Source organism: Acartia tonsa, chromosome 4 (assembly GCF_053477335.1).
Source record: "Acartia tonsa isolate MP-2025a chromosome 4, ASM5347733v1, whole genome shotgun sequence".
Taxonomy (NCBI): Eukaryota; Metazoa; Arthropoda; class Copepoda; order Calanoida; family Acartiidae; genus Acartia; species Acartia tonsa.
Genome location: NC_137263.1, coordinates 17,740,099 through 17,750,159, shown reverse-complemented (window position 1 = coordinate 17,750,159; position 10,061 = coordinate 17,740,099). Strand labels below are relative to the sequence as shown.

Genomic DNA, 10,061 nt, shown 5'->3' with positions numbered 1-10,061 from the left:
TTTCTGATGCTAAAACAATTATCAGGTAAATTACTTTTAAAAAATGAATACTTTGATTTCTAGCTTTAACCGACGGTCCCATTATTTTTGGGGCGCTTGTTAGCTCAACCCAATATCCCCCCCCCCCCCTCCTTCCTTTAACAAAAATAACTTTAGGAGGGGAAAAGGTACGAATTTAAATAAGTGTGTTTTTTTTGTACTTTAGTATTATTTATTTTATCATCATTTTTATTATAATTGTCATTGGATTTTTTATTTGCTAATCAACAGGGAAAGAGCAATTAGAGATTTATTCTGAACATGATAGCTGGTAAACATGAAAGGAGAAGGAAGGTTTGTAGACTGAATTTAACAACCGATATTGTTATTTCCTTCCCTTGTATCAATAAACAGTTGATTGCATAGTTATGGTATTATTATCATCTGATTTTCCACCTTGATACATATTCTAGTCAGAGAAGTGAGACTCACCAGGCAGTAGAAGATGCCAGGAGACAGCTGTTCAACCAGCTAGAGAACTATAAACATTAATACATATGCTAGTCAGAGAAGTGAGACTCACCAGGCAGTAGAAGATGCCAGGAGACAGCTGTTCAACCAGCTAGAGAACTATAAACATTAATACATATTCTAGTCAGAGAAGTGAGACTCACCAGGCAGTAGAGGATGCTAGGAGACAGCTGTTCAACCAGCTAGAGAACTATAAACAGGACAGACAAGATTTTATAAGCAACAGGTGAAATTTTATAGAAAACTGATTTGATTTTGAGTGTTTTTTTGCATGTAAATCGCATGCTATAAAAAAAATTCTTTTGCGAATTACAAAAGTTGTACACATCTTTCGTAATTGGCAGGACCAGCAGGTATATTCCTGAGTAGAGCAAAATCGGTTCAGTGGCTACCGAGATCTTAAGCTTTAGACAGACGGACATACATCGTTCTATTTATGATATAGATTATACTTTGTGATATATGTAGATTATAACTTACAATTAATTTTTATGTGCAGGGAAATCCAACTGTTGATGCGACGTGGTCAGGTAGAAACTGAAATTGACAACACTGAACCTCTTACTAAGGTAAATACATATATTTTAATTAATGGTAATCATGGATTTTAAGGAATAAGACATTGAACAATAAACCCATATTTATGATACAACAAGGATGTTAATATCCATAAAACCGAAGCTTAAAAATAGAAAATGATAGAAAGAAAGAGTGGCTGGCTCTCGGATAAGTCCTTAATTTTGCAGATTTTTATTTTTATTAGTGAAAATAATTCACTAAATTTTACTCGCCCATAACCTAATTTCGCCTTCCTTTAAATCTTCCAATTCTTCCTTTTTCTTTTTTTCCCTTTCTTTACCTAATATAGTTTATATCCAAAATTTCAAACAGCTTCACAACTACTAGACGTAATCATCATTGTTATATTTAGAACTGTGTGATAATCACTGATTCCGTGATAGCAAAACTGAATGAGGACATACGTCGACTCGGAGAGTCCAAACTACAAGCTATGCAGGAGAGCAAGGAATACAGGAGTGGTTCTCTTCATCTAAGGTATGAGGAATAAATGAGCAAGGCTGCTCAATATTCTATGTGTTCTCTGTCAGGGATCTAAATGGATAAGACAATGGCTGATAAATTGATGTAAATTCGCAATGATGATACACAAAATGATTACAATGTTTGGACACTTAACATAATAAAGCAACCAATAAAATTTAATAAAAGTCCCCAAGGTTGTAAAGCCAACGATTAAGGAAACGTTATTATAAGACTTTAGGGACAAATGTATTCAACAGCCCAAAGGCCTCTCCCTCCCTGGTTTCGGTTAGTAACGCTCAGTGTTTCGTGGATCTCATTTTGATAACCCTGACGAAGCCAAAAATACATAACTTTTGCACTACAACGTCTTCCTGTGACGTCATATTCTCCATCTCTTTTTTAGGGATTTTCTTTCCCACTTCTCCTCTCATCTCCCTGATCTTATGACGTCACAGGGAGACGACGTGGTGCAAAAGTTATGCATTTTATACAACTATCTTTTCAACTTCTTTACTTCCAATTTTTTCTACAAATACAAAATTATCATAGATGGGAGGCAGAGAGACTACAAATGGAGAAAGCAGATCTGGAGGACAAATGGAGGGACCTCCAGCAGACTAAACTGTCCAAGGAGAACCAGAGGACACTGGGGGAGACTGTTCATACCAGCTCCAGCCAGGAGTTTGCCAGCTTGGATAGAACTAACAAACAGGTAAAAAAAGACATCCAAATAAGTTAAATTGGATTTTTTTCAATTCTAGTTTTAAAAAGATTTCTCCCCCAAAATAGCTATAGTCCTTTCTTTCCAGGACCCCTTAGAATTGCTACATTGCAACGGAGAACTATATTCGGTTTAATGGTTAGCATTATCTTTCGGTACAAACAGACACACTTTTAGAATATATGCTTATGTGGTATTCGGACCATAAATTGAAGCAAATACAATTGAGGTGACATAAGAATAAGCCAAGGATTAAGGAAGAAGCACAATTACCTCACCACCCAGTCACCTCAAACCTGCAGCACCCCCCTCCCCATAGGGGGAAGGACGGCTTTACCCCGTCCCCTCACGCACTCCCCCTTCTCCCCACACTTTGATAAGTCCGTCCACCGTGCGGAGATAGCGACCGGGAGAACGGAGCGCAATTCACGGGTTGCGCAGCGGAGCTTGGGACACAACGAAAAATTCAACGGACAAAGGAGATAAAGTGGACCAATGAGAGAGCAGATTGAGGGATAGATGCACGTTTTACCTGTGTGCGCAATCTGACAGCGCGTAGGCGGGTTGCAAGGAAAGGAGATTTCACGCACACACACACACACACAGGAGAGGAGCGACTCTATAGCATACAACAGAGATATTTTTAGAAAAAAAACAAAAGACTTGCAAGCTCCTCCCTCCTATCCACAGTGTGATAAGGAAAACCAAATCAGTTCCTGACAGCAGTTCAGACCCTCAACAACTATCTACACCTACCAGCCTACCTTAAAGCTTAGAAGCTAGTGACAAGTATCCTAGTGTACACCTATTTTAGATCTTTGTAGTTCAAACTACCAACCAAGTGATAAACGGTATTGGCTGCTAGGATAGAAGCCATAAGTGTAAACCGCCTATAGTATTGACTTAAAACTTAGTGTCCCGCCGCTGAACCTTCAACCCGATGGAGCAGCCACAAGCGCAAGGAGGCGACCAGCTCCAAGGATGGCTCCAGGACGATCCCCAGCCGGCTCCAGCCGAGTACTGCAAGCTGATGTTGAGTAACCTGCCGGAGTACCGAGGACCGCCCAAGCAGTCCTGGAACTCCCACATCCGGAGGCTGGAGATGTCATGGGCGGCTTACCGTGTACCCCCCCATGACACACTGAACCGCCGCAACGCCCTTTTACTATCCCTGGCGGTGCAAGCAGCGGAGATGGCCTCTCATCTGTTTGGAGAGGCAGGCCAAGCCTTGACATACGAACAAGTCAAGGCCGAGTGTGAAATGTTATTTCGTCCAGCCTATGAGTCTCAGACCCTGAAGCAAGCCTTCAGAGACTACAGGCAACACTCGACGGAGCCTATACAAGCCTACATATCCACAAAGTGTGCGCTGTACCGGGAGGCCTACAGCCACGAAGATTTGGAGTTATTGATAGATGAACTAAATCGCGGTATTCGCAACGCCAATGTGAAACGCGTTATGATGGGTCATGAGATTGCCTCGGTACCTGAGTACACGAGGCGAGCCATGTTCACCGTGACCATGATCACCAAGCAGCTGAAGGAGGGTGTGTGCCTAGTGGACGCCACCGACGGACTCACGGGATCGGCCAGCGTCCAGTTGCCCCAGTACGATGAGTCGGAGCCAATGGAGATTGGCGCCTTGGCTCCGGGTCTCCACCAGATGGGGAAGGTTGCACCAGACGACAAGATTCCAGGCCGCTGCTACCGCTGCCATGGGAAGGGCCACCGAATCAGAGATTGTCCTAAGCCTATGGAGGTCAGCCTAGAAGAGCGACGCACCCAGCCACGCCGTGACCGTCCTGCCAAATGTGAACGTTGCCATTACGCAGGCCATACGGCAGCCGAGTGCAAGGCTGACTGGGACCAGGTAGCCGGCAGGAGACGTGTAGCTGACAAGGGCGCTCACTAAGGGAAGCCCAGCCGGGTAGCCAACATGGAAGGGAGCGCGCCCCCAGCAACACTCCAGCAAGCAGCCGCCCCCAGCGCGGCGGGCCAATCAGAAGGAATGCCGCAGTTTGGGACTATCCCAGCCAGGATCAACGTGCTGGGAGGAGCGGCTGAACCCAACCGGGTTGGCCTGGGCTTCAGCCTCAACCACTTGGGACCGGAGTTCGTGCAGCCAACCAACATTGCGGAGCCAGAAGTCCTGCGGCCTCAACCATTCAGCCTCAACATGATGGGGCCTGCCAGACCGAGTCCCCCCAGCAAGAGCGGAGGGGCGCTACCCAGCGCCACCGAGACAGTGTACGGGGAGGCCCTGGCGGCCGCCGAGCGGGAGAGGCGAGAGGCGCTAGCCAGCGCATCTGAGTCGATGTATGGGGCGCCATCCGGCGTCGCCACCTGGGAAGGACGAGAGGTGCACCCCCAAGCTGATGTCTGGGGCGGCAACCGCCGCTGCCACCTGTGAAGACTGGGGGGTGCTATCCAGCACCCCCACACTGGTGCCTGGGGCGACAACCGTCGCCGCCACCGAGATACCTGGACCCTGGAACAAGCCTGCAGCCCCAGAGGGAGGGGTGACATCCGTCACCCCCAGTCAGCCAGCGCCACCAGCCAGCAGGGAGAGTCCAGCTACCCATCATCCAGAGCCCCCTGCCAGCAGAGAGAGTCCAGCTGTCTACCACCCTCAACTGAGCCAGGATAAGTTAAAATTGACAAATGCATTGTATCCAAAATATTGTAACCCTCCAGCCTTGCCTGTGCCTCCCGCACCAGAGGCTGGGGAGATTGAGATTTGGGGTTATCAGGACTCGCCTGTGCCACATGCACCTGAGTTCCTAGGGCAGGGGAGGGATGTAATACAGGGCGAGCCTGTGCCACACGCACTCCAGCCCCATGCCACTGGGCATGCCATGGACGAGGGAAGGGCCACCTTGGGGCTAGGGGAGCCGATGCCCAGACAGGCGCCAGTCGCCTGTCAGTCTGTCATTGGGGAGGGCATCGGGACGCCCCGGGCGTCCAAAGATAACACTCAATGGAAATTTATATCTAGCCAGGAGCAGTCCAGCAGTGTCCAGCCCCAGGAAGCAGTTGTGGCCAGAGCCGAGGATCCCCAGATGCGTGCGCGAGGACGATGGCTGTCTGGCAGATTCTCCCATTGGTGGATGGTGCTGTGGGGCCTATTGCTAGCAGCTGTGTGGCCTACAACTAGCTATGTCTTAGTAGGGTGGGACTGTGCCAACCCCACCCATGTCACCGCCTACAACAAGGAGCAGATGTGTAGCAAGGAGCCGCTACACCAGGAGGTGCCCTTGGGCCATGAGGTACATGTCCTGCAGCAAGTCAAGATACGGGAGACCACGGGATATAGCTGTCAACTCACAGTGTCCCAGTGGACATTTAGGTGTGGAGTCTGGGGCCACCTGAAGGTGACCTCGGTCCCCACCCTCATGCGGCCAACCAAGATTGACCCAGAAACGTGCCGGGACCTGGCCCGGAGCCGAGTCTACACCCTGCCAGGCAAGACCAAGCCATTGACGTTCCAGCTGAACCACCCCCTGTTCTTTACCCTCGATATGGTAGGCGCATTGGTCAACTAAAGTAACAGGATGTCTGTGTGTTTGTGTGTCTGTGTGTTTGTACCGAAGGATCTCGCTAACCGCTGAAAAGATCGGGTTCTCCTTAACAGGGTAGCTATTCATAGGTCCCGGGAAGGTTTATAACTATTTTTGGGGAGGGTACCACCACCCTCCCAAGAGAAAGCACAATAAAATAGAAAAATTAAAATATTTCCGCTGCATAGTGTCGCTAGCGTAGTGGCGCTGCGTAGAGACATGAATTTAACAGCTGTTCTAACATAGACAAATTATTTCTCAAATTAGATATTTAAAATAAAAAAAAACATTTAAATGCCACTAGAGACCTCTAGGTGCGTAGCCGCTAGTTAAAGTTAAACTACTTAAGTGTTTAAAGAGTTTTCTCAACTTGTATGTAATTTTCATGTGTTATCTTTCTTGATGTTTGAATAAACTATACAATCATCGAATTTGAAATATAATAACAGGATTTGTTTTACAGAAAGAGGCCTTCCATCTGAAGAGGATGGAGGAGTTGAACTCAACACTGGAGACCATCAACAGCATGACAGAGGCTAAGGACAAGGAGAATGCCCGGCTCCGAAAAGAGGTAGAGAAGTTGGCTGTGGAGGTAGCGGAACAAGAGAAAGAGTTGGAGGCATTGAGGAGCCAGGTAATGTCTTTAAAACCTTCTAGAATGAGGAGGATATCTTTCTGTCGGCACCGAAAGATCTCCAACTGCTAGACCGAGTAAGTTCTACTTTCGATGGAAGCGTTTTATATCAAAACGGGTTTGAAAATTTTAAATAGTTTAGGGCATGATTCGCCACGTAAAACTAGGAATTCGATGTTATAGACATGACAAATTTCTACAAAATTTCTTAGGCTAGCATAGAATTTAGGCTTTCTATAGTCATACGTACATAGATTTAAACGAATATTTAAGACATAGATTACCCACAGTAGTATATGAAGGTGCTTTGACTTTTGTATCAGAACCTAAATTGGCACATAGTGTATTTCATTACCCTAGGTTAGGTAACTTCATTTCACTTTTCAATAAAATCTAAAACGCAGCCGTTTTTGAGAAAATTAGATTTAAAAATTTAAATTTTTAAACAACTTTGCTTTTATAAAGTCTGTCATAAAACCTCTCTATGTGTGACCTTAGCAAAGCAACTGATAAAAAAGACATTAATTAACTCACTTCAGGAGTGGTTTTATGAAGAACTTTATAAAGCAAACTTGTTCAAAATTTTAAATAAATAATCTTTGCCAAACCATGAATTTTAGGCTAGTCTAAGAAATTTTTACAGGATTTGGCCCATAGAAATTTAGAACATAGCAAAATATTATATTACATATTTTAGATGCAGCTTATAGTGCCTGATAAAAATGACTTCATACAATACAAATGACCAATGATAGGCCAGTGTACATTTTACCATTGGTCATACGTATTGTATGACGTCATTTTTTATTAGGCACTATGAGATGATCCACACTTTACCATTTTGTAACTATTGTATGTTTTAATAATGCATCAAAAAATAAAAACAAATTATTTTACTACAAAATTTTTCTAATTAATTTATTGTGGAGGGAAGTCTTAAAAATTTTTCCAATTAATTTTGGTTTTTACTATGTGTAGGAGGAAGAGAACCGTGCCAAGGTGAGAATAGACAGAATGATGAAGAAGAATGCGCTGTCGGAACAGCTGAAGGATCAGTCAGAGCTGCTGGCAACCATTCAGCAACAGATTCAAACATTTGCAACAAGAACATATCCTGTACTAAGCAAGGGCGTTCCTGATATTATGTAAATAATTCTGTTATGCTTTTTTAATGGATGTATTATATACATGGATATTATGACAGGGTATAAATTGTCGTCAACTTAGGTTGTAATCATTTTTTGGTCAGTTCGTTCATACAGTAGGATAGGAGGTGGTGCAAAGGGGGTGGATGTGGACTATCGTAATTCTAGCCAGCTGCAAGTAATACTTTACTAGAGTACATGAAAATTTGGTGTAACATCCAAGTAATAATATATCCATTATGTTTGGTGTAGTAAAAATTTGTGTGCTATCTTAAAAATATATTTTGTTAAGTTGTAATTGTTCTGATATTTGATATTTTCAATAAAAATTGTTAGTTTTCATTCTTATTTCTTTCAAATTTGATAAAATCAAATATAAATCTTTTTTAGCTTTACGAATTTCACAACGCTTTTCTGAAAATAAGACCATAAATAGCCTAGTATAGTTACTTCAGACAGACAATCTGATATCCAAATACTTTATTCAGGTCTCAGCAGCCGATCTTCAGCTGCGACTAAGCCTCAAATTTAAACCCGTTTAGAAGCCTTGAAAAGAGGATATGTCATATTTGGGTCAGGTTTAGACTTCCAGCTGATTTTTAAAGATGTAAAAGGTTGATACCCCTGAGGCTTACAGGCGGTTGACAAGCGGCTGTCGAGCCCTGACTAATTTAAGTGTTTCAGGTAGAAAAATATTTTTTGAAAGGATGCTATCATGCGCGCCATTTTAAGGGTGGGAATTTTTTTTTTTTCTTTCTTTTTTTTGATAGGGTTGTTAAATATGATAACTAATACTACTTAAAACCGGTTTTAATGGCTAAATTGACCCATAAGAACGTGAATATGCTATATTTATGCATAAATGATTAGAAATTAGTTGTGTAGTAGTGAAACAGCAAGATTCAACACACAAGGACCAGGGAGGGTGGGGACATTTTGGTTGTTTATTAGTTTAATAAGTTATGTGTCCAAACGTCTAACAACTAATTGTAACCTACAGAAGGGGTAATTTTGTGTATCATCATTGATAAGTACATCAATTTATCGGCCTTTGTCTTATCCGTGTATGTCCCTGGACAGAGAGAGATGTGAATCAAGGGATACAAATAATTTGTTCAGTATTCCCCATGGCCCAGTGCACCATACACAGACAAATAATACTGGAACCAGGTATATGAAGGAATAAGACAATGGACGATTAATAGATGAACATCCCCAATGATTATAAACAACCTTGCCCCAATTCTGCAGACGGAAAATGTTGGTATATTGGTTAAAAAGTTTCAACAATCAAGATTGGATAGAAGTACCCAAAGTTTTTAGGCCGACGAATGTTAGAGCATTTTTATAAAACTTTGGGTACCAGTGTTACTTACAGTGCAATGTCCCCTCCCTCCCTAATAAAAAGTATGGTTTCAATAGTATATTTTATTGTAAAAAGAAAATGATTATTTTTTTTAAAAGAAGACATTGTGAATTCAAAATTTTTGTGATATTAGCAAAGAATCTGCTGTTATTGTCATGTCTCTGTGGCAACCCCTCATGAAAGTATTTAAATAATAAACCCAGATTTATTAAAATGCTACCTAAAACACTAATGTTTAGAATTATAACCTTTTACATACATTGTTCGCCCTTTTGTGAATATCATGTTAAAAACAATGTTTTAGAAACGTTGTCTTGTTTTAGTGTCTTATATTGTAACTTTTGATGTTTTCTAACAAAGTGCAGTAACCCCCTAACCCTTATTTTTTAAATTAAAAGCAGTCCTAACAAAACCCGAAGTAACAAAAAAGGCAACCCATACTTATTTTCAAATTATCTTAAATCTCCATTTTTATTCCATTGTAACTGTTGTATTTAAGACTAAGAATTGTACGTGATGTTAAAACCTCTAGCATATAAACCTATAAACATAGATACCATTCATGAAAACATTAATATTTTATCATTTTTAAATTGGCTATATTGACAATATTTATAAAAGTGAAGCCTATTAACTATAGATTTTCCTTACAAATGGTTTAAAAGAGCTCTTTTTTGTCGTTTGTTTTCAGAAAAGCCTTATTAAAAAAAAACTTTTTAGATCCTACTGTTTTAATATGAATATAGAAAGGTTTTTCTCGTATTCATTCGAAACCGATTAATATCCGGTGGATTAGAACCGGTTCTCATCAATACCAAAAAATTATGTCTAGCATCGTATTATGTCCAGTTTTCTACGATTATAAAAATGTACAATCATAAGATTAAAACCAGTTTTTTTTAGGCCCGTGCAAAAAGGGGCAAAAAGACTGGTTTTAATCTTATAAATTTTACATTTTTATCGGCGGAAAGCTTTTTATAATACAATGCGAGAAATAACTATTATCACAAGCAAGTTTAAATGGCTGGAATGCATTTGCTGGGTGCTTTATATAGATCTTAAGATCTAAAATAAACTTTCCATC

The 10,061-nt window shown here is 41.7% G+C and overlaps 1 protein-coding gene across 1 annotated transcript; it reads left to right on the top strand.

The window, feature by feature from the left end:
* The first annotated feature begins 573 nt into the window (after positions 1-573).
* Positions 574-7,895, top strand: LOC145318257 (cilia- and flagella-associated protein 43-like). The gene is made up of 6 exons (XM_080159581.1): positions 574-736; positions 1,010-1,079; positions 1,442-1,566; positions 2,104-2,266; positions 6,296-6,466; positions 7,445-7,895. Exons 2-6 carry the CDS (start codon positions 1,026-1,028, stop codon positions 7,613-7,615), a joined length of 684 nt encoding a protein of 227 aa, XP_080015707.1. The 5' UTR covers positions 574-736; positions 1,010-1,025; the 3' UTR covers positions 7,616-7,895.
* Positions 7,896-10,061: the final 2,166 nt, after the last annotated feature.

Coding starts and splice junctions, on each gene's coding strand:
- LOC145318257 (XM_080159581.1), top strand. CDS start 1,026: ATGCGACGTGGTCAGGTAGAAACTGAAATTGACAACACTGAACCTCTT. Junction 1,080..1,441: donor ACACTGAACCTCTTACTAAG/GTAAATACATAT, acceptor TGTTATATTTAG/AACTGTGTGATAATCACTGA. Junction 2,267..6,295: donor TGGATAGAACTAACAAACAG/GTAAAAAAAGAC, acceptor TTTGTTTTACAG/AAAGAGGCCTTCCATCTGAA.